General features: G+C 36.2%; 1 protein-coding gene across 6 annotated transcripts in view; it reads left to right on the plus strand.

The window, feature by feature from the left end:
• Positions 1-1,557: 1,557 nt before the first annotated feature.
• PTPN22 (protein tyrosine phosphatase non-receptor type 22) overlaps positions 1,558-25,667 on the plus strand; it is a 35,003-nt gene continuing 10,893 nt past the window's right edge. For 5 of the 6 annotated variants that reach the window (XR_005559025.1, XR_005559024.1, XM_039362464.1 and 2 more), the window contains exons 1-13: positions 1,999-2,189; positions 12,877-12,985; positions 14,678-14,754; positions 15,859-15,954; positions 17,037-17,075; positions 17,552-17,623; positions 17,720-17,782; positions 18,165-18,307; positions 19,098-19,164; positions 19,428-19,505; positions 21,295-21,387; positions 22,083-22,159; positions 23,099-23,778. Coding sequence is in view for 4 of the 6 variants with exons in the window: in XM_039362464.1 (XP_039218398.1) it covers positions 2,103-2,189; positions 12,877-12,985; positions 14,678-14,754; positions 15,859-15,954; positions 17,037-17,075; positions 17,552-17,623; positions 17,720-17,782; positions 18,165-18,307; positions 19,098-19,164; positions 19,428-19,505; positions 21,295-21,387; positions 22,083-22,159; positions 23,099-23,778 (1,681 nt within the window). In the remaining 2 variants the exon portion in view is untranslated. Of the gene's footprint in view, positions 1,712-1,998; positions 2,190-12,876; positions 12,986-14,677; positions 14,755-15,858; positions 15,955-17,036; positions 17,076-17,551; positions 17,624-17,719; positions 17,783-18,164; positions 18,308-19,097; positions 19,165-19,427; positions 19,506-21,294; positions 21,388-22,082; positions 22,160-23,098; positions 23,779-25,667 lie in introns of those variants that run through there. The other variant, XM_039362465.1, reaches the window with a different exon arrangement.

Genomic DNA, 25,667 nt, shown 5'->3' on the forward strand with positions numbered 1-25,667 from the left:
CCCACTGGCAGTTAAAAGGAGGAAACAGCTACAACCACACATTGCTCCTAGAAGCACAAAGCCGAAAGCACCAGCCTGAAGATGACAAATGAGACTTCGTCGAAACGTCGCCAAGACACTTCCAATTTTACGTGGGAGAAAACCCGAATAACCAAAGACCAACATACATATATATATATATATATATGACAATTTAGAGCTTATGGATGCATAGAGATACAAAAATGGTAATGCAAAGGAATATACTTATTTTTCTTAAAGGCATATATGTTTTTCAAGAACTGATATATTTTGGATATCTAAGAATTTGGTTTTTAGACCACTGACCTTAGCATTTAAAAGAAAAATCAATTCCTTCACATGAAAGTTAAATGAAACATTGTTTTAGAAAGAAGGATGTCCCTGGTCACCACTATTATTAATCTTATCTCTGAAAGTATTGAATAGCAATATAAGCCAAGAATAAAGAATTGCTGTAGTGAAGATTAAAGTGGACACATATAAATTATTAGTGCTGCTGATTATATGGTGAAAATTCTGAAAAATCCTTTAGAAAAAATAAAAATGTAATGAAAAAAATAAAAGGATTTTGGTGCATTAACTGGATTTAAATTTAATAGTGGAAAAATAAATACATTAACAAAAACACAAGGATGTAAGAGCAAAAAGAGTTGATGGCAAAAATGGTTTTAATATTGAGAAAAAAGTGAAAAGATTTTACTATGATAAAATATGAATTACATGCTGTTTCAGAACAATTACATTAAGGCATGGAATGAAATTAAGAAGGACATGCTAAGATGGGAAAAATTACAATTGTCATTGTTGGAGAGAATGGCTGTGAAAGAAATGAATGTGTTGTCTAGTATTATGCTTTTATTTCAAGAAAAACCTATTTTGCTCCATTTAACCAATGACAGAAAGAAATATCTAGGTTTGAAGGGCAAGGAAAATGTAGAAAACGAGGCTTTTTTTTAAAAAAAAAAATCATGCCTGCTGGACTTGCAACAAAGCCAGAAAATTTTGGGTTCAGGTACATATGGTGATATGAAGAATGTTAAATAAACTTGGCTTATTTATGTACTTATTCTGAGTATCTGGTTTGTTCCAACCACATGGGATATTCCATATGTTAGTCATTAACATATCAATTAAGAAACAGCTGGGGGGCAGTGCTCCCCTGTGGCAGAGAGACAACACTTTTCTTGTGCACTATTTTTGTAAGTTAAGTAGGCAGAAGAGGTAATTAGAAACTTGTTTTTACTTAGTTTTCCAAAAACTGAAATCAGTGTTCTTCTGAAGGAAGAGTGGATGATAACAAAAATCACTCCGATAGTCTGCATTCCAGGAACTGTCTAATCAGTTTAAAATAATCCCTGGGTAACTTTAAGATTTGGACATAAAAATGTCTGCTGCTGAAGTTCTCTGGAAAATTCAGTCTAGGTCATGTGAAAGGGCAGCAATGTCTGAATATTTTGGAATATTTTCTGCAAAGTTTAGAGCTAAGGCGTGACTAATATATTTGAAAAACTACGCCATCTCTTTCTGGTGGAAGGAGAAAAGTGGATATATGAACAAAGAATGCTCTTAAAATCTGAGAAAGCTGCTTATCAGCACAAAAGTATTTCCGACTTATCAGACTTATAAATGAAGAAGATGAATTTAATACTGAAAACTGTCTACATTACCAGGCATATATCAGGGACCTGAGGTACCTTTGGTGCTATTCCCCCCCCCCTTTTTTTTTTCTCTTCATGGAAAGAATGCTATCTCAATGATCTGTTGGGTGAGAAGCTCATCTTAAAGAAAAATGAACAGTGAATTTTTAGGCTCATTTTAACCAAAGTAAGATGCTTTTTCATTTTGTAAAACAATATATTATTTCATTCTCATGGTTGAAGGCACTAGGGCCTAGCAAGGTTTTTTTTTTTTTAAGTTCCTCACTGTGGCTGCAACATACATAGTCACTTCCTTTTTGTCTTGTGATGACAAACCAGACTCCAACAGGAACCCTTCACATACTGGTGGCTATTTCCACTATAGCATGTATTTGTTGTGTTCATCTTTCTTTCTGACAGTTCATCTTCATCTGGTTGTACGGCATGGATCAAAGAGAAATTATCATGAAAAACCTGGAAAGGATCAGAAACAGAAACCTCAACAAAGAAGAGTTCACAAATGAATATTTGGTAAGCAAGCTGCAGCAATATTTCTGGGCATGGTTTCATTTGAAAGGAAGAATTAATTCTGTGTTCTAAGAAGACCACCCTGTTGGTTTAGCTAATTCATGCTTGTAAGGTGTTTTTTCTTTGTTCTTGTTTTTTTTGCTATGCAAGCATTTAAAATAGCATTGAAGGGGACAGATGGGAATTGCCTGAACCTTAAATTACTTTAACGTTCAAACTCGATCCTTCCTGTTTTTTCTCATGGGATTGTATTAACTGAACGATAGTGCTAGCTTGATTGCAAAATGGTTGGGAGATGGGCACTTGTTGAGATGGGCAGCTATAGAAATCAATCAACCAAACAATAAATAAAGATAAATTTTCCACTATATGGAGGACAAGAAAGAGCACTTGAGATTATAAGTGACCCAGTCATTGTTGACTCCAGGTTGTAGGGAGATTTCCAACTAAATGCTATCATTGTAAGGCTCTCCCAGAATTTGTCTGCCTCCTTGCTGCTTTTATTCACTTCTTCTCTTTCAGTGTGATCTATACTTCCACTCAGAAGGAAGAAATTGCCCCTCCTTCTGATTCAAATTCAAATAGGTGAAGAGCCAGAAGCAGGGTAAGGGTTTAGTAGCAGCAACTCTTCCCACCTTAACCCCCAGCACAAGGATAAGATTATAATTTTAAAAATAATGTTTGTATAGTCTTGAAGGATGACTAGCAAGAACCAAACCAAAGTAGTCTTCGTCTATCAAAGTCAGATTTAAAAAAACATACATAGGAAAAAGATAACAAGAAGTTGAAGACTATGATGACAGTGAATTGAAGCCTTCGATTTAATAACAACTTGTCCGTGTTCCAGTATACTATAGATTGAAAATTATGTTTTGAGGAGTCCATGGCAGTTTTTAGTAGGTCACTAAGGGTAATTTATTGAAGAATAGCATATTCATCACTGTGTCCTCATGTAAATAATAGCTCTAATATAACTTCAGCTTGTATGAACGCTAATACATAAATTTGAGAGGCAGTGGATAGTGCATATCCTAGAATGTCTCAGATTCCTTGGCAAGAAATGACTGGAAAATATAAATATCTTTTCATTAATCTAAGAAGAGTTGCTTTTCTACTGCTAAAATAAAAAAAAAGACGTTTGCAACAGAAACTGGGCATGGCACTGATAGATATCAGAGTGCTAGAAATTAGAATTTTGTCTTTGCAAACAAACCCATCTAGTTTCCAATAGCTGTATTAAATAGTCCACCTCTATAAAAGAATCTTTGTGTATTGTCACCCTGTGTTCAATGACTACTAAGAAATCTATAATTACCAAGTACAAAGAAGGGCAATATTTTATCTTCTTGCTTTCATAAATGTTTGTATGTGTCTATGTCTTCGTGTCTGTGTGTATAAATTTGAAATACATATTAATGTTCTACATGGTTGAAACAACTTTTCCTACATTTGATGCTCCCCAGATATACTGGAACTGCTTGCCTCTTTAGTCATATTCATTCAGGTAAGCCCATTGCCTAAAGCAACGATGCCAATAAATGTTACTAGTCAATTGCAATGGTCTTCCAGAGACATCATGCCCTGTTTCCATTGGCTCAATCTTCGAGTACTGTTAGTTGGTTTCCTGCTGCAGCTTGTAGGCCTGGAGGTGGTTGTTTTTAGCCTTCAGGTTTTTACCAGTTTTTTGCAACACTGGTGCTTGTTCAGCTTTCCTTGTTTCTTGCTGCGCAGATATTTCCCACTCCGCCTCTTGGAGGAACTGACTTGGAGACTGTAAAAATTCCTACCTTGAAAAAGCTGGGTAGAATATCATCTGCTATAATAATGCACTAGTTGTGTACTATTGGATCATCAATGTTCACAGATGATTCACTTATGACTAAAATATTCTTAGTGTGTTTTATGAAAATGCTCCAGAAGTGTTGGTGGAAAAAGCTCTTCATTGCCACCCTACAATGCCACCAAGCCTGATAAGTACAGAATGCTGGAAAAAAATGGTGGTATTATTTTCCTTGAAATCTATATCAGTTTGAACAGCATAAAATCAATCAGTCATTAATTATTTTAATTTATTCAAACAATATTCATTTTTATTTGCTTATTTTTGTTGCATTTTTTTCTGGTTCAGTTGTTTATTTCTAGTATTTGAGTTTAGCTACAGGATGAAACTGGTGATTGATGGATATAGCAATGGACAATTTCCAAGCAGGCATGCAAACGATACAATTTACAATTAAAGGCCAAGTGTTTGTTTTTACTATCAGAACTGAACATGATCCATTTCTCCAAATTATTTTAAATATTTTGAGGCCACTGAGATGATACTGAGTGTCAAAAATAGTTCTTGATCTATTGTGTGTTGACCAGGTATGGCAAGGTCAGAAACAAACAGCCTGAAAACAAAATGACCTGTTATAACAACAAAGGATAGATGTCAATTAATATTCGCAATCCCAAAGCAAGACATTGTTAGCTCAAGATATACTACTGGCAGTAGAAAGAGGTGCAAGAATTGAATCATGCTTTTATTATAAATATGGCTTGCATTTTCTTCTCGGCGATTGCTAGATTTCTCAATAAAATAGAATGTATGTGTTTGTCCTTGAATCACTTCCTGCAAAGCTTCCGGATTTGGAACTAGTCAGGAGAAATCTGAGATACTGCAAATGAAAACACTAGACCCATTTTATCCAAAATGGGAGTACCATATTTGATTCACTTGGATTTTCAGAGGAGAATTTTGATTGCAGAAAATTCTGTTAATATCCATCTTCATTTTCTATTTCCTTTTTCCCCTTTAATTCTACCCTTTGAAATGGACAAATAGTTCAGTTTCATATTTTCATTTTTTTCCTTATATTCAATCTTGTTTTCATATCAAAGTTTTTCAGAAGTAGTTTCCCACTGCCTCCTTCATAGGACTAGAGAGAGTGTCTGGCCCAAGATCACCCATTTGGTTTTGTCCCTAAGGCAGGACTAGAATTCACGATCTCCCTGTGTCTAGCCTGGTATTTTAACCACTACATCAAACTGGCTCTATTTTTAAATTTTAATTGGTTTTAAATTACTGTACAGATACATATTAATATTCAAACATATTCTTTAGAAAAGCCAACCTTCGCAGCAAGGAAAAGTGTCATGGTAGTAGATGAGAGTGGGGGTAAATGTTCATGAAATGTTAATAAAGGCAAAATGGTAGCTTCTGAAAATGAGTAAGCCAGTGTCTGCCAAGAATGTACAAACTGCCTACCAAGTGGAGCCTGTGAATAAATCTCAAATTTGAATGAGTCATTTTGTAGCCATCTCCGTTGGTCTCTGAAAATTGTGATGGAATGGAAAATCTCCATCAGCACTAATAGAGTTGGTGTGTTTGTGTTTGGATGTACAGGAACAAAATTTGTGTAGACAGACTGATGCTCTTAAGTATACTATCCACCTCATTGCAGATCAACACTAATGATGGCAATGTGTTTCAAATACCAACTTGTTAATATATAGAATTAGATAACACAGAATTATTACTGAACTGACTATACAAAGTATCTTTTCTAAACTGCATTCTTATTGTCATTTGCTATATCCATAACCTTCCAAAAACCCCTTTCCTTCAGCCACTTACGTGTGTGTTTGTTTTCTCCAAAATGTCATTCAGATGTGATTCCTAGAATTTGAGCCAGCACTGGCTACACTATCTGGGAATTTCAGGTAGCTATGACTGATGAGGGAGAAAACTTATATAAGCCATTTTCTAAACCATATTATGAGTGCAGTTAGAAAACACTGAATGGGCAGTTTGTTCACACAATCAGTTTCCCCATCAAGTTATATTCTCATTATTTTATGCTAAAAAAAAACAGTTGAAACAGGAAGTAGGTGCTATTTTAGAACAGAAATTAATTAATTAATATGTGGCACTTGTACTACATACTGTGGAATCTTTTTGTCTTGGGGAGATTAAAATTAAAAAAACAAAAAAATACACAGGCATCCTGAGTACAGAGAAAGCTGAATGATGGTGATCAAATCATTCTGTTTAAGTGCAGCCTAATATATTTTATTCAGTATAATATTTGAAATATATATATATATATTGCTTAGATACAGTACATGTTTACAGGCTTATATTCTAATAGTCTATTGGTGCTTCAAAACTAGGATTTAGTTGTGAAGATCTTCACTCCTTTATGGGAGTTCAGATAGTATTGTTTCTCATTTATTCACCCCTTTCATTCTCATCCAAAAATATTTTTGTGCTAGGATTATGTTTTACAGCATGAAATGATCTCTTTATGTACGAATGTTTGTCACCCAAAACTCTAAGCAATAATAATAATAATAATAATGATGATGATGATGATGATGAAGATGCACTGAGGACAGTGATGAAGATGCACTGAGGACAGTGATGAAGATGCACTGAAATTAGTATATCAGGAAGGCTTACTGACTACTGGAGAGACCAAACTGGCCTACAAGAAAGACCAAATGAAGAACAGAATAGAGGCATGGGAAGACAAAGCACTACATGGCCAATACATTAAAAAAATAGCTGGGAAAGCAGATAATAACAAGACCTGGCAATGGCTAAGAGCAGAAAAATTGAAGAAAGAGACCGAGGGACTAATTCTGGCTGCACAAGACCAAGCCTTAAGGACAAATGCATATAAAGTCAAAATTGAGAAGACAGCAACAGACAGTAAGTGCCGCCTATGCAAAGAAGCTGAAGAAACAGTGGACCACTGGTAAGCTGTTGCAAGAAGATTGCACAGACTGACTACAAGCAGCGGCATGACAAAGTAGCAACAATGGTGCATTGAAAGATCTGCAAAAAATATCATTTGCCTGTAAGCAAAAACTAGTGGGATCATAAAATAGAGAAAGTCATAGAAAATGATAAAATTAAACTGCTCTGGGACTTCAGAATTCAAACAGACAAGCACCTGCAACATAACACCCCAGACTTAACAATTGTCGATAAGAAAGATAAAAAAGTCTGGATAGTGGACGTGGCAGTGCCTGGAGACAGCAGAATAGACGAGAAAGAACTGGAGAAGATAACAAAATACAAAGACCTACAAATAGAAATAGAAAGACTGTGGCAAAAGCAAGCAAGGGTAGTACCAATAGTCATAGGCTCCTTGGGTGCAATCCCAAAACAACTGGAGCACCACTTGAACACCATTGGCATTGACAAATTCGCTATTAGTCAATTGCAAAAGGCGGCCTTACTAGGAACTGCTTCCATCCTGCGACGATATCTGTAATACCATCAAACATCCACATCTGCCTATCCCAGGTCCTGGGTAAGGACTCGATAGGTAGACAAAATGCCAAATCCAGTCTGAACATCTGGCTGACTGTGCGATGATCCATAATAATAACAATACTAATAATACTAATACTAATACTAATAATAATAATAGTAATAGTAAAGTTGAAAGGGACCTTGGAGATCATCAAGTCCAACCCCCTGCTCAGGCAGGTAACCCTATACCATTTCGGACAAATGGCTGTCCAGTCTCTTCTTAGAAACTTCCAGTGTTGGAGCATTCACCGCTTCTAGAGGCAGGTTGTTCCACTAGTTAATTGTTCTAACGGTAAGGAAGTTTCTCCTTAGTTCTAGGTTGCTTCTCTCTTTGGTTAGTTTCTACCCATTGCTTCTTGTCCTTCCTTCAGGCGCTTTGGAAAATAGTTAAACTGGCAGGGGGTTGAATTTGAACTAGTGTTGACTCAAAGGTGTGAGGCACCGTAGAACACATTGTTTAATGGTGCCAACACTGCCAACACAAAGATTTGCATTTTTAGAATGATTCAGCACCCTAGGCCAGTGCCTCCTTAGCCATGACCTAAAGCTGGCCATAGGTTCAACATATCTGGAAGACATTCTCGTTGGGCAGATCTCTCCTAGAAAATGCATCCATCAAAATATTTTTTTAATTAATACATGCAGATTGGGGGATTGGATTTTCTTCATCCACTTCTCTCTATAAAAACATTTATTTTCCTTAAAGCAAATGTATGCATGGTTCATTAGTTATATATAAAGTAAAATAATAACAACAAACTGGCTGTGGAAAAAGAAATCATTCACATTTTGCTTAGAAGGCCATATGCAAAATCCTTTCCTGTCCAGCTGCACCGAGTTATGGTTCACTGCCACTAGAGCTGGTAAAAAAAATGGGTGGGCCCAGGAGATTAAAGAAATATCTGCAGTGGTTTTCAAGATATAGCAATGGATCCTGTCCATTAAAATGCTCTCCAATAAATATTCTTCTCCCTTTTCCACCTCCTTGCATAAAAGTTATTTTTATCTCCATATCATATTGTATCTCAGAGAAACAAATTTATTCTAGGCAACACCAAGTTTTAAGTGCTTATGACACTGAAAAAAAACCCCATGTGATAACTGCAGTATCAGTTAGAACAAGAGTGTAACTTGAAGATCTGGTTGAAATAAAATTGGAAAGGTTTAAACCAGCAAACGTTCTTTAATTAAAATCATATAGTCCAATAACCCATCTTAGGCTGTATCCACTCTGCACTTTTAAGCTGTCCCTGTCCTGTGATGATAGCAGTTTAAATTTGAGCCAGGTTAAGACTGAACAGACTGAACAGCTTGAAAAGGATTCACTTCAGACTTCACCTACCAACATCTCTCCTTGGGCAATTCTTCTGCTGCTCTGCCCTTTTTCCTTTCTGCTCCTGGAAAATAATAGCCAATTGCTTTCCTTCCTGTGAGTGGATCTTATTCAGTGCATGCGCATGTGCATATACTTTATATGTATATGCTTGTATGTTTATAGCTATGTCTATGTTTATACATAGACAAAATTACACACACACACACACACACAATTAAGGTAAAGCTTGAAAATGCATGTATTTGAAGGCACACCACCTTCAAATTTTTTACTGATGTGGTTACACAATTATTTCAGTGCCACAAAAGTTAGAACACTCTTCTCAGTGTGCAGAAAGTTCCTGGTTCCAAACCCAGTGGAAATGCTGTTATATTTTTTATTATTCTTTCCAGGGATGCTGCAATTAGTTGCAGAAAATAATGAAATTGTGCAGCCCCCTCTATTTATTAAACGAAACAAAATACCAAGGGAAAATGGGAGATCAGGCAACTAACAATATTTGCTTGATGATTATAAACTTGATCTATGTTTTTTGGTATAACCAGCAGATAAACATGGTCTATAATGTGATGCACATTAAATTTTATGAGTGTTTTTTTTTAAGTTTACCTTTTAATCCTCTTTTGTATATAGGATTACAATTTGGTATCTGCAATACATAGCTGAGCTATTACAAACAGATTGATTTCTATTCACCTATTAAATTACATTGTGATACTCTACGGGGATCACTATTATCTCCTTTAAATTTTTATGAGCTTCTTCAATCTAATTGCAGAAGTGGGCATCAAATATACCTTAATGTAGAGGAAACAGGGCTTGTCTTTCCCACTTCTAAAAGCTGCTAGATGCATTTGGGCTTACTAGACAAGCAGTTAAGTTTTGACCCAGAATCACATGGACACTGATATGGAATAAAACCCTAATTTGAATTCAGCAAGAAAAATGTTTTATTGGAACTCTTGGTCCAAGAAAGGGTTGATACCTTGAATCAACTGATTCTTAATAGTTGTTTTAAGGATGCTGAAAGGCTACATTTTAAATGTATATGTATACAATTAAAACATATAGTATAAAGCAGTATGGGCCAGCCATTCTAGCAGCTCAGGGTGCCCATTTTATACATTTTTTTAAAAAAAAGATGAAAGTTATTCATCAGAAAATCTTTTTCCCAATTTATTAGACTTCTCAAACAATGTTGCCCCATTACCAATATGGGCCATTATTTCATGAGTACAGTGCATGACAATGTCCTCCCACCTACATGACACCCACCCACCCCCGCCATCCTGTGCAAAACTGCTGCAATCCAGACTGGAAGATGAATATGTCCAATCAGATTTTAAATCATAGGAAGAAATGTATAAAATTTTGTACCAATTTTGGCCATGTCATGCTGCCCTGTTTTTAAAAATCTCAGTTAAGGAAACTTTTGTCTGTAATTCAATTCCTATTGCTATAATTCCTGTAATTTTTCATAGATTTGTCTTGTTAAGTCTCTTAAAAAATCACCAAAAGTAGGAAAATTGAAAGCAAATACTAAACTTGGGTGTCTCTAGCTTCTTGCTACAAGCATAATTTTGTGATGTGACTCATTTGAAAGAAGTATTGACTAATCTATTAGGAATGTTTGTGTTTAAAGGCTTTTGTCTCACTCAAGGAATTGGGCCAAATGATCTTTGAGACTTTTCCAGATTTCTGAATCAGTGGTTCCCATCAGATTGAGCAAAGCACTATCTCTGAACTATCTTTTGACTCATCTGGGTTTCTATTTTCTCCCTTTGAGCTCCTCATTACATCTATCTGTCTCAGCTTGTCTTGTCTAGAATTAAAGTTCCTCTGCAAGAGAAATGTGATAGTCAGCTCTTCAATTCCTGACCAATCTGGTCTACAGACATCTATGGATATAAATGCAGGGAGCAAGAAATAAACTGTGAATTGTGATCTCTCTCTCTCTCTCTCTCTCTCTCTCTCTCTCTCTCTCTCTCTCACACACACACACACACACACACACACACACACACACACACACCAGATTCATTAATTTGAAACTGTGAATCTGGCAGTCTTTCCTGTTCTTTTCTTAATTCTATTTATGTATGAGTATCTTTGTTGCTTTGAAATGAGATGAGCAGCTAACAAATTTAATAAATAATAGTAATAATCTATGTTCTGAGCGTTTCCCAATCCATTAAAATATCAAAGAAACAAACATAATCAAATAACAGTAAAATGAAAAAAAAGAAAAAATCAGTAATGAAAACTATATAAGGATCTGTACAACTATATGACATTCTAGGGATCCTTGTGCAGGGAAGACAATCTTTCAGAAGCTACATGGTATATTTTCTCTCTGTCTCTAACTAACTGAGGATATGATATATTATATATACAGACAAAACTAGGATTTCTTGGGACAAACGTTTGATGTTTTTAAGGCGTCTTAAGTTTTTCCTACACTTTGCTGTTCGTTTGCGGTTAAAATCTGTATGAATGCATATCTCCATTTATTAATAGTTTGCCACCAAATTTTATTGGTTTGATTGCCTTTGGGGGCTATGTATACTCACAAACTGTTGTTCTTGTTTTAATTAATGGAAAAGAGCCAAATTAATAAATTGTTTTAATAATATTCTGAGAAAAAATGATCAGTGCTAGAAATTCAGGAAGCTAGGAGCAAGGGGTTTGAAAGGGAACAAAGCAATTGTTATAAAACAAGATGTAACAAAAAGATACAGAAATGAGTGAATGTATAATTATTACTACCTCTGGCTTGCTCCTGGAAAGCTATGGCAAATCTAGACAGCATTCTAAAAAGCAGAGACATCACCCTGCCAACAAAAGTGCGTATAGTCCAGGCCATGGTTTTCCCAGTTGCAATGTATGGCTGTGAAAGTTGGACCATAAGAAAGACTGAGCGCAAAAGAATTGAGGCCTTTGAACTATGGTGCTGGAGAAGACTCCTGCGAGTCCCTTGGACTGCAAGGCGTTCAAACCGGTCAGTCCTAGAAGAGATCAACCCCGACTGCTCTTTAGAAGGCCAGATCCTGAAGTTGAAACTCAAGTACTTTGGCCACCTAATGAGAAGGAAGGACTTCACTGGAGAAGAGCCTAATGCTGGGAAAGATTGAGGGCAATAGAAGAAGGGGACGACAGAGAATGAGATGGCTGGATGGAGTCACTGAAGCAGTAGGTGTGAATTTAAATGGACTCCAGAAGATGGTAGAGGACAGGAAGACCTGGAGGAATGTTGTCCATGGGGTCGCGATGGGTCGGACACGACTTCGCAATTAACAACATAACAACATAATTATTACTAAAATACAGCACTCTAACTTCTTCTGTGAATGACAGGGAAAATGTATATGGTTTGAAATTAGAAATAAATCTTGAGAATGAAGGTTCGTACAAATATTTTTCATTTTGTAAAGAGAAATGTTGATTCTATATGCACATTTTTTATAAGGCCAGGATTATGACTTTGTTTCTTCTTTAAAAAACCAAAATCCAAAGAACACTTGAAATTATACGTGGAATCAGTTGGCAGAGTCTCATGGTTGGGCCATTTGATCTGCAAAATCCAGGTTGCCTTCTAGATAGTATGGTCTAGTCCAGCTCTGGCAACTTGGCACTTTCCATGTGTTGGGTAGCAATTTCCAGAATTCTCAGCCACTAGGGCCTTTACTATATATTACAGCATGCAGAAAAACGCAGTGATGAGTGGCATTTAGTCACAATTGTGTAAAGGAAAGATTTTCATATTTTCCAGTGTACCTGAGCTAAATGTTTTCCACCACATCATACCTATGCAACAAATGCATATTTGTCTAGAAAGCCACATCAAAAATGTATTTGCCTGATCTATTTAGGATACTTGATCAGCATGTAAAATTTCCATTCTGACAAAGAGCCCCCCAGCAAAGCAACGAGGGCTGTTTAGTTCTTACTGTGGTTATCTCAAGAGAGGCCAGTCAGGAAGTAATGAGAAATGCAGATCTGTATTATTGTTGTCAGGCTTTCTATAATTACTCTTTATGATTTAACCACAGAAACTGAAGCGGCAATCGGCGACCTATAGAGCAGAGAAAATTTACCCAACAAATGTGTCTGAGAGACCTGAAAATAGCAGCAAAAATCGGTATAAAGACATCTTACCATGTAAGCTACAAATTAACACAATTGTTATGCTGTCTTTATTGTTCCAGTTTATATATAAATGAGATCATTGGCATTTGGAGGATGAAATCATGCAAGGACAATGATAGTCATAAAGGGCAAGGTAATAGATATGGCATTGCAGTGCAAATCTCACCCCTTTTGTACTTGTGGGTAATATATCTGCCATCTTGGCTGTTTGAAGTCCCTCCTGTGGATACCATTACTCCTTGGTAACCTATAATATAATGTGAATAGATTGGTTCATAAATTAAAGCAACCCATAGCAGGAATTTTTCTTGTCAACTCCTCCCCAGTTTGTTTGCTAAAATTATCTAGAGAATATTTCATCATGTTGTAGTAGTTGTGGTATTGGACTTGGAGCTGGGCTATTCAGATTTTAGTGCACCTTTAGCCATAGAAATTCACTGAACGATTAATTTAGGCCAACAACGATCTCTTTCAGTCCAAATTTGTGAGGTAAAATGGGAGGGGGTATTATATATGCCACCATGATTTAAATGAAGGCCTGGATATAAATTTAATAAAAAAAATAAACAAGCAAGCACAGGAAATGAGAATTGCACTCAGTTGGATAGATCTCTACTTGCGGGAAGCCAAACTAGAAAGTGTTCTTTCCATGAGCTAAACATATTTCTGGTTCCAAGTCAATTTATGTGTAATCTCTTAACTTGGACATCCCCTACATACATATCAGTTGCAATATAAGCACAGATATGGACCACATTCACACCATGGTAACCATACCACTGCTGAATGATTTTTTATATTTCTCAGAACAATGTCTTCCACCCAGCACTCCAAGACACTGTTCTCATGAATCATAGATCATGAATCCACTTTTAAAATTTGTAATCAAAAGCTCCTCCTACTTCCTCACACAACTTCCACATAACCTGCTCTGAACTTTAAGGAAACAGAATATATACTGCTATTGTACCACTAATGCAGAATACTGATCCATGGTCCCCACCTCTTTTTTTTTCCATTAGCCACCCCAACGTATGTGATTAACATTTAAAATCACACTGATATTTTTAGCTTTGTGACTTTTCAATATTTAGGGATTATTTTTATGTACTTACTTACTTTCTTATTAACCATCCCTCCACAAGTTTTGAACACATGCCAAATAATACAGCCACAGTCTCTCTCCAATGATATTGTGTCACTGCTATTTCCCTTTCAATTAAAAATATGGTTCTTTAGGCTATAGTTGTAGGATCCAAGATTGATCTTCCATCCCATGCAAGAATAGAAAAATCTTCAATTTGCATAAACATATTTGGAACCAGGATACATTGGATACATTTATTTTCATGTTCAATTTTATTGGGGAAGTAATGGATACATTAAAGAAGCCAAAAGCGTAAAATTTTGCTAATACACAAAAAAGAAGAAATTGAAATATTTGGCCAGTGATACTGTAGGTTCTTTCAGTGTATAAGTACTATTACTGGCTATATTGCTTCTTGTATTGTGGCACAGCCAGATAATATGATTGGGAGCTTCTTTTAGTTTTCTAAATGAGCTAATTATATGTCTGCAATAAAAATATTTGAAATGCTTGTACAATTGGATTTGGATAAAGGTAACTTCATTCTTCTATTTAATAGATTCTTTGTTACATAAGGCAGCAAACAGTTGATTCTTTTGTCCTTTTTCCTCTTTCAGATGACCATACCAGAGTGAAGCTCTCTTTTATCACATCAGATAAAGACTCTGATTATATCAATGCAAATTTTATTAAGGTACAAATAACAAGCATTTGAGATTCTGTTCACATTAGCATAAGATTTTAATATATCATTATTTTGTGATTGCATTTATATTTTATTTTTCTTCTAGGCTGTATGAATTAATGTATTTTATCATTGTGACAATCCTGTTACCTTTATTAGGCTGAGATCATGAACATCATGAGTAGAGATGTTCTCCTTAATCTCCAGCAGACATTCCACACAATAGTGTATCTACTGTCAGTCTGAAGCCATCCTGTAGCTAACGCTAGCTTTTCTGATTTCAAAATGTTAATATGCTTGGTTCTCCTAGATAACCAAGACTAGAATACAAAAAATGCCATTCAATCAATGACTGTTTCAAGTTACTGCAGCTCCTGAAACAAAAAACAATCCCCCTCCTCTCATGCTTTATGCAAAAGGAGAATTAAATAAATTACTAGGTACCTCCCTTGCCAGCCATATTGCCAAAACCTATTGTTTGTATCATTTGGATTCTTAGTAAAATAAATAAATAAAATCTGAATGGTATCAGTAAACCCCACTGACCCCATTCTTTTGCTTCATTAAAAAAATTCTTACTAGTGTAAGAATTAGTTTGTTGGAAAATTTGCTTTCCTTAGTAACTGTAATCATGTTGTAATTGCTGCTGTGGCTCGAACAAAGAAGATGTGAAAGTATAATCTGAAGTGGAAAGTTTGGGAATAACGTAATTTCTGCTCCAAATCCTAAAATTTTCTAAATTTTAGATTGTCTGGAATATTCTGGATTCTGCTTTATAGCACAGCTTTTCCTAATCTGATATAATGTCTCTTTGGTATGTTGGACTAGAGCCTCTATCATAACCCATCTAAAGATGATAAAAACTGTAACAGAACTGAAGTCATTACCATGATAGTGATGACTGTTATTAATGGTACCATTTGGAAAAATACTTTCACAGATTACTTTTTGATTCAACACAATTTCCTATTTTAAATGTTCTTCAAAAAGTTAGTGTGGCCGCTCATTTTAGAACATAATAATACTATAAAATTCTAAATTCTAAAGTGGATTAGATTTGAAAGCCTTTTAATGCATTCATCTAAGCCAATGTTACATTTATTTCCTTTTTAGGGTGTCTATGAGCCAAGAACCTACATTGCTACCCAGGGTCCACTTTCCACAACTGTTGTAGATTTTTGGAGGATGATTTGGGAATATAAAATCTTGGTAAGAAGTAGATCAATTTATTTATTTATGAGACTTATATACTGCTTAATGCTATCTGTTAATTGTTTATTAGATTTTAAAATATCATATTTTATCTGGATATGTATCCAGTTTTATTGTCAGATTATCTGTATCACACCTCATATAATTTCCTTAATGTATAGTTGTTTTTAAGAAAACCTCCTTCTAAGGTGAGATTTTGTGTTTGCATTCAGAAAGCATGGGATGATGTGCAAGTGATTTACCATTCTGTGGTTGTCACTATTGGCCTAATTCAGCATGACCTCCTTTTAATGAAAGAATGATATCCACTGAAGGTGTTAAACCAATTTAATACTAGAGTCTAATATCTGATTGCAAAATCATTTCATATCTGAACCCGAGAAAAGCTCCAGCCACCAATCTGATGGAAATGCTGCCTAGTAATATTGGTTGCCTGTGTTCCAATTATTTGTATTCTAGCTAGGCTACCATGTATATTTCATTTCTTAATTGCATCTATGCACAGATGCAGCAGTGGAGTGATCCTTTTTATATTAGCTTTTCTTGGAATGTTTACATTCTGCATTTATTCTTCTTCTGGGCTATAACATAGATTGACAAAACATAATGGATGATTATCAGCAATGAAAGGAAGCTGAAGTCAACAACCTAAAAAGTTTTGCATTAAAATTGTGGAGTTAATATACATCAGTTCTAAATACTTCAAAATCTCCAAAATAAAAATTTGATAAAATGTTAATAAAGCTAATTCAAGTGACTTAGGAAAATTAAGTTAAATTAAATTCAGTTTCATATCTTGACTTTTCCAAAAAGAGTTAAGGACTCTTTTTCTTTATTTATATATCTCTGCCTACATCTGAATCTTCTTGCAGTTTTCTTCAAAGGATAGTTGAGTACAATGGCAGCTTTTCAACTACAGCATTGGAAATAACGTGTGCATCTTTTGCTATATATCAAATAGTATGCTCTTTTCAGCTGCATCTTAAAATTATCTTGTTTAGAACTTTTTAAACAACAGCATGATTGCATATGTGCCTATTTCCCAATAGCATTCACATACTTCTTTTTAATCTCTCCAGATCATTGTCATGGCTTGCATGGAATTTGAAATGGGAAAGGTAAGTATTGTGTCAAAAGGTAACATACTACATTTGGTTCAGTAATGTCTATAGATTTCTGAGCTGGCTCCTCACCCAGACTTCATTCCATGTGGCATTTCTTATAGTCAGTCCCTATATTAACTGCGAAGTGTATATAATGCATTTCCATAACTGAAATTTTCTTCATGTAATTATATGTAGATAATGCTAACTCTGAGTCTTTTATGATCACATTACATGATCCATCTTAAATCTTTCCTCATGTCTGTTCAGAACAGTGCACATGTTTTCTTTTGAGAGAAAGTACAATAAAATCTTCCAAGATTATAGTTTAGATACAACCTTATTCTGCGATAGGCACTCCCAATGTCTTTCCCCATCACCTCTAAATAGCAATCTCAGACAGATCTGCTTTTTCTAAACAAAATCAATTGTGGGGTTGAGTGAATATTGGAGAACAGATGGATAGACTCTCCTGTGTATCTTCCCAACAGAAAAAATGTGAACATTACTGGGTTGATGTGGGTGAATCCCCATTGCAGTTAGGCCCTTTCTTCATTATATGTGTAAGTATGGTGTTTTCTATTGGAATTCGTATTCTGAATTCTGCTTGGTGGAAATAAATATCATTTAAATTTCTTCTTGGTTTTGCTTCCCTTCAGGAGGCGGAAGAAAAAAGAAAGGACTATGTGATTCGCAAGTTGAAAGTAAAAGTGAATGACAGTGTAAGTATGGGATGCTTCAGGAAATAGGAACATATGCTGAGTTGCAGGGAGCCTGAGAAAGTATAACACACATTTTCTCTGATATATTTCTGTGAATATTTTGTGGTTCCTGTACAGCATTCCCTTCAGAGGGTGTGCTTTCCAGATAAGGAAAACCAATAACATCCCAGCAGAAACCATGTACTTACCTGCAGAAAGGTGATGGATTTTTTTTCCTGATGTATAATAAGAATTTAAGCAATCTTGTATAAATGCACATTAGTATTTCTTTTACACTATAAGTTCAGTTTGAATTCTGCCTCAAGGTTTAGGATATGTTAATTGAGAAACACCTGTGTTAAATTAATTCCTACAGATTCCTTGTTTTGGGTGTCTTTTCTAGGAAATCAGAAGCGTCTACCATTTTCATTATAAAAATTGGCCAGACCATGACGTTCCATCCTCAATCAACTCTATTTTTGAATTTATAAATGAGATGCATTGTTATCAAGCACACAATGATGTACCTATCTGTGTACACTGCAGGTAAAATTGCTTGAAAATAGAAACCATTTTTAAGTTCAAGAGAGCATAATTGTTCTATAATTCTTTTTGAATATGAATATACATAACACACATGATAGGAGAAGGAAGAAATAATCTATTGACTATTAGAGACAGTTCAGGGTTGGTTTATTTTTTTTAATGCTGATATGTCTTTTAAATTAAGCCCTGAGCTTCCTGCAAATTGATTAAAAGTACTCAATGGAAGTAATAGGGACCCAATATTGTATCTCCAAGAGGAAGTTATTACATGTTGTACCAATTTAAATTCCATAGGAGTTTATTATGTGCAACTGCATGTTTGAAATGTGATTTCCATGCTATTTTTCCTCTGAAGCATCAGACACTACTGTTGCTGGAAGCTGATCACTAGGATCCAATAAAAAATAATTAACTTGAATATCAAATTCAGATGCAAAGTAGTGTCCTTATTGGCCTACAATGAAATGCCACCTTTTGTATAGCCATGGATGTTTGGCAGATTTATGTGATCCTTTGCCTTTAAAACACTCAAGCTGGATTTCATAAAAATAAACAAATAAAATTCATTCATTGTAAGGGTCTGGCTTGAAATCTTCTCTTACCTAGAAAGGTTTTGATGATGCTGGTGATAAAATATAAAAACTAAATTTTAGTAGAGATATTTGGGTACTTTCACTCAAATCTGAAAATACACTAAAGGATTTCAGAGAAGTCTGAATATTAGTTGATTAATCTACAGTGAGAATAAAGTATTGTCATCATTCATTTAGCAATTTGTCATGTCTTTCAGTGCGGGTTGCGGACGAACAGGAGTTATATGTGCCATTGATTATACCTGGACCTTGCTAAGAGATAGTGTGAGTGCTTCTATATTGTCTGTTCATAGCAGGAACTACCTAAAATTATAATTTTCATTTTCATGCTATTTGCTATATGGCTGCTATTCCAGAAGAAATTGATTTTTTTTCAGCAAATTGATATATAGTTGTGACAGGAATGATGACTTATTAGTGAGCCTTACCATAACCTGCAGTGCAAGTTCTTAAATGAGCATTCAGTGAACAGATTGCATAGCTGGGCTTTTCACATGAGCAATGCCTTCTCTGTTTTTTCTCTCAAGATTCTACCAATGAACTTCAGCATTTTTAATATGATTCAGGAAATGCGCACACAGAGACCTTTGGTGGTGCAAACTCAGGTATACTCAATTTGGTTTCTTTATAAAATGCCAAGCATAAGTAATGTTTTTATTAATTTTGTGTTGTAAAATACTGTATTTCCCTGAAATTAAGTTCGGGTCTTATATTAATTTTTGCTCAAAAAGACCCATTGGGGCTTATTTTCAGGGAATGTCTTATTTTTTTGCTTTCTAAGCAGCAGGTGGAGGCAGAGGCATTGGGGGGGGGAGGCACAGGAACTACGGAGTTTTGCATGGTACAAATGAGGTAGAAGATACTGTTATACACCAAAGCCATTTAGTCTGAAGTGACCAGTGAATGTGGTTTCAGATTTTACACTGACCCTTGACTAGAATATTAGCGGGTCTAATTCAGGGATCGCTCCCCTTTTCTTTCAGCATGGCCCAAACTCCCCACGCTTCTTTTCATTTCTCTCTCAAAGCCTCAGTGATTCAGTTCTCTCCCTGCCTTCCCAGCATGCAATCCTAACCCCACCCCCTTCCTTCAACTACCACCTGCGAGGGGCAGGTTTTCTTTCTCATCGCTTGTTCTTCTCTGGGACTATTTTCTTGTGGAGGGTCTACAAACATGGCTTTGAGGCAGCAGCTGGGTAAGTTTCAATTGCCATGCATGGCATCTTGACGCTGCAGGTTTGCTGCACTGCAAAAGTTTTGCTCATTTACTTTCTCAGCAGCAGAACGTGCTCCATTCGGAAAGAAGAAGGGATCACAGTCTGTTGGTTTTTGGCTTATTGAAGGGCTCTGCCCGGTTTGGTGATTGGCTTATGGGAGGGCTTTTCTTCAGCCTGGTGTACATTGTGTCCTGAAGTTCTGTCCGATTTAGAGAAGTGAGATTTAGCAGGCCAAGCCCCTGTCCTCAAGAGGCAGCCAGGACTCCCTGTCCCACCCGAGCCTTGACCTGGAGCTGCCCCACACAGCCTGAGAGGGTCAGCAAGGCTGCTCTGGTGGATCAGGCCCTGGCGCCTGCCCTGGTCCTGACCCCCTCCACCAGAGACCCCTGGATCCTGCCCCAGCCCCGCCCGGGCTCCCCAGGGGCCGCCCTGACACGAGCAACATTGAACTGGCCACACACCCGCTCCCCCCCAGGGCAACCATAATGCTGGGGCTTATTTTGGGGGTAGGGATTATTTTCTGGTTGGGCCTTATTTTCAAGGAAACACAGTATTTTACATCATGTTTCAATGTTCAGTTCAAAGAACTGAAGAAGCTTATTTGTCCTATAAAGATATTGCTGTGCTGTAAGAAAATCTTATAAGTGCCAGAAATTATTTTTTTTTTTAATACTAGCGGTCTCTTGGGGCTACATCAAAGAAGCAGGTGCTGATGCTTTCAGAAAAAGGGAGAGAAAAGTACAAGTTATTTAAATGCTCTTTGAAAATGTGCCATGAAGACATTTGCCAGACTGGTTGCTTGCAGAGCATATACCCCTTCAAATGCCAATCATTTCTCAGAATGATATGCCACCGTTGCTTGCACTTATGTCCTCATCCTCATTCTCTGTTCATGTTTTACTTGTAATAAGCCACTGGCCAGGAAACAAAGCAGAGCAGGAACTGCAATTTCCTCTTCTATCTTGCCAAATCCAAGCATAACACCCAATCATAAGTACTTGTTAAAGGGATTCTCCAACTTCAGTTTGGGAAATATAATCAATGCCCCTAAGATCAGATGCTGGAACTCATAAATGTATCTAAACTTTTCTATGTTAGACAGCCTAGATTTGTGAAGTAGAGAAATGAATAGGTGGTTGTAACATATTTCCACATGATTCATGGCTGCTATTTTTCAGGGTCAATATAAGTTGGTCTATGATGCAGTGATTGAACTCTTTAAAAGGCAGATTGAAGCATTCTCCAGTCATTCTGATCCTGTTATTATAGAGGTAAGCCTTCCTGCTGGCTCTAATTGCAAATAAAGAAAGCTAATGTGACTGTCTTTCCAGAATGATGCTGTAAAGTCCTTATCTGTATTTCAAGCTCAATATCACATGCACTCAGGTCCGTATTCTTCCTACTCCTTTTTGCAGCATCTAAACTGTGATAACAAGCAGTCTAAGATTAAATGAAACTCTATTCTTAGAACATTGCCATCCCAAAATGAGTTTAAGAAAGCACCAAATTTTATTTAAGACAAAGAAGTAGCAGTCAAGCATTACACTAAAATAGGAAGTAGATGAGCAGGTGGAATTTTCATCCATGATGAGAAAAATCCTCTCATTACTTAAAACCTATTTACTTCAGCTTGGATGTAGATTGACTGGCACCTGTCCCTTCTCTTTTGGATTTCAGTCCTGCCATTGTTCCATTTTGGTAGTGTGGTTTTCCTAATTGATCAAGTTTCCCTTTTAGTTTGTTTCCTGGTTTTCTCCATAAAGTATTATATTGTTATTATAGTGGTGAGTAACAGTTTGTACTTAGCCATATGAGTTTTACATAATGAGTTACAGTAATTAAATCTGTTGGAGGGTCATGGTAGCCTATAATAATCCAAATCCATTGGATTGTATGCAAGTATAGCAAGGGTTGTGACTAAGAAGTAGGTCTTGAATCATAACCTGAACTTTTGTACCTTTTGCAGACTGGAATAAATCATCCTGTAGCCAATATACTTCAGGATCCACATAGGGAACCGTCTTGTATAAAGCTACCAAACAGGTAAAAATAGATATTATTCTTTAATGCTGCACAAAATATGGATAGAATTAAGGACTTTGGAGAATTTAGTACTAAAAAGATTTACCTGAAGTCAGTTCCACTGAATTCAGTTGGAACTTCTAACTATAAATCTCATGAGTTTCAGTTGTGGAGCTCAATTCTCTCATAGTTCTCTTCAGTTCTCTCTCACTAAAACAGAACATAAACATAGTCATTTATGTTTGCACTACTATGTTTGCACTCATAACTAGGCCCAATTGTCCACCACTAGGTAATGTTTCCTTAGAGAAATGGATAAACAGCATGTATATCAGTAGCTATTGGCTGTGATTACTAGATGAAATCTTGAGAATATTGATCTATTTGGACATTTCCAGACTGCCACTGTTTTCAGTCCTCAGTTCCTCAAAAGCAGATTGGCAATATGCTGAGAAACACATTATTGTGGTTTAACCTCAGCCTAGGACTTGCTGAATGGATTTGTTTGAGCAATGAGATAGGCAAGATTCTAAATTAGTTGGGGTTTGTTCTGGATTTTCTTACAGGAAGGGGGAACTTGCACTCTGAAAGACATATCAGGGATCTTATTGTAAGGAATCCAGCAGAAAAAGAGAGAAATGGAATCAAAGCAAATCCCGGACAAAAAGTTAATGTTATTTGAATATAATTCAAATTTATATTTAATGAAAACTAAATACTGTATAGTTAAAATGATTGCTCACCATGCATTTAATTTCCTTTTGTCATATTAAAATCTAAAAGTTGGCATTTAGTAGCCTTAAATTAGAAAGAATTAAGTGTTGTAGTGGGAAAATGCTGGAAATATATTGAAGTGGCAGCAATATTAATAGAAGTTCAGAATATGTAACATAAAACTTTTCTTGCAACTTGCCCATTTTGGAAAATCGTGCTCTGAGAATTACATAATTTTTCTTGCAGTTCTGAACAAGAGCATCAGGAGAAAGCTCGGTGTCCTGGTTATGCTACACAAAGCTTAAACATCCTTGACAGAAACAGAGATGGTGCTTCTTTGGTCAGGCCAGCACTTTCTGTTGAAGCATTGAACCCTACTGCCAGCAGAAACACAGGATGGGACTCTTGGCTGGCAAAACAGCCACTCCACAAACATCATAGTTTGGACTTGAGTTGTTGTTTTTTGACTGATCCGCTTCTTACTACGAAAATGGATGATAAAACTGGAATGGGCTTAGATACCAAAGTGCACTCTACCCAGGCCAAATCTACTCCTTTTCAATCAGTTTCACAGAAAATACTGCAGCCATTGGCAAAAATGGATTCAGGATCTCACCAGTGTGGAGGCTTTCAACTGGACTCAAGCCTTTCAAACAAACTGACAAACAATGCCCCACACTATAAGCTCAAGAATTTGTGCCACCAGCACTGTATATGGTCATCAGAAGACCCTTATTTTTCTTCCCTCTCATCAGAAGAACCATGCTCCCCAGCACATCCTGAGTCTGCTCTCAATCCCCTTAGAACAGTTTCTTCATCTTCTGCTGTAGCCTCTACTGATCAGTCTTTGGAGAGCTCAGAGCCCAGCTATTCATTGTTCAACCCTCCAGCCCAGGATACCCATCCTTTGGATGCAATCTGCCACAGTAAGTTTATGCAAGGTTGCAGCATTATTTCATTTCTGCAATTCTATATGCTGCTCAATTCCAAGAAGCTATGAGCATCTTATAAATTAAAAAAAAAACAGAAAATTACAAAAGAATAAAAGTAACAGAATCCCCAAATCAATGGCAATTATTTTTCCTTAGCATTAATATACCAAGGGAAAAAGTCTTAGTAGCAATAATTGTTTGCTACAGGAAAGGACCTCATCATAGCATCAATCCCCAAAGACTTTTTAGAACAGCTGTGTTTGGTATTTACCTGAACTTCAGGTGAAGCACTGTTCCAAAGAAAGAACAGATATAGAAAAGACCCATCCTCATAGTTCCTCAGGGATTTCAGAGGATGCAGATAGCCCTCCCTACTGGGTCTTATTGGCTGGGCAAAAGTGTTGGGAGAAAATTGTTCTCCATATAGGTTTTAAAGTTGACAATCTATATCTTGAATCACACCCAGTTGCAACTGACAACTTGCAGTTCTAGTGTTATTTGGGCAAGTTGGGAGGCATCCTTAACTAGACCCATTGCATTATAGACCAGCTATAGCTTCCAGGTTATCTTCAAAGGTAGCAGATAATAAGGAAGTTATGCAAAAGTTTTCTTCAAGCAGGAATCTGTTTCTCACCAGAACTTTACAGCTTCCAGAACCTCAGTTTCCAGAGATAGCACCTCTGTTTGACTCTGGATTGAGATGTCCATCAATATATTGTCTGTGAATGATGGTACCGCAATGTATCATCTGTTTTACTTCACCAATATCTGGACTGTAAATTATGATATTTTAGTGTCCAAGTTCCCAAATTACATCTTAGCATAGGTCAGCCCAGCCACAAGCTCTCCAATTTTGTGACCAGTAGCTTTTTCAGCCACAACTGGTCATGAAGACCCCAAACCTTTTGCATCTAAGGAATGTGTTGGTCTACTGAGCAATGGTCTCTGTCTTTGATAGTGTTATAGATCTTGCTTATATAGCTTACCAGGCTTATGACTGACAGAGTAGATTTAACTGAATGAATTCTTCCCTAGTCAAGTGGCAAGCAGATGATACCCAACCCTGTGCCACAGGGTGTCCTCTTCTTCCAAACGCTTCATGTAGATATTGAAGAGGAGGATGAAAGAATAGAACCTTTTGGTATTCCACAGAGAATCACTTGAGGACATGATCTTTCTTACCCTTTCACTACCGACTGGAACTACCCTCGGAAGAAGGAACATAACCATATAATCACCCTTTTCTAGCCCACAGAAGTGGTCAATTATGATACATGACTGATTATATCCAAAGCATTTAGAAAATAGGACAAGGAAATTATCAATTGAGATATGTTGATAATTAATTTTGATAAGTATAAATATTAGGAATCTAAGTGGAAAATGAATAGTTTTTTTTAAGGAAAAATTTATACTGCCTTTGAGTGTTTTTCTTCAATGTATATATTGACAATTTGCAACACGGCTGAGCATAATGAGTAAAATCTCACAGATATACATATTTTATTTTTGCTTTAGAGCAAAATTCATACATACATAAAACATAACCATAAAATATATTACAAATGATGGAACCCATGTACCTATTACATTAGTGCAGTCCCACTACGGTATGATCAATTCTGGATGCCAAAATACAGTATTGTGCAACTGCTTATTGTCAATTTTAGGTTCTATTAACAATAACAACAAAAACCCCACAATAAATATAAAATTCCTCTGGGTGGTCTGGCACATTTGCTGGTAATAGCCTTATCTGAATATCAGACTAAAATCTGCAATGTATTTTATTTAAATAGCCGTTATTGCATAATCAATTAATAATAAACTAGAGAATAATTAAAGGAATAAGGTAAAGAAATAAATAAAAATGAACAATTATT

This window comes from Crotalus tigris, unplaced genomic scaffold, assembly GCF_016545835.1.
Source record: "Crotalus tigris isolate CLP2741 ecotype Arizona unplaced genomic scaffold, ASM1654583v1 scf7180000019465.582067, whole genome shotgun sequence".
Lineage (NCBI taxonomy): Eukaryota > Metazoa > Chordata > Lepidosauria > Squamata > Viperidae > Crotalus > Crotalus tigris.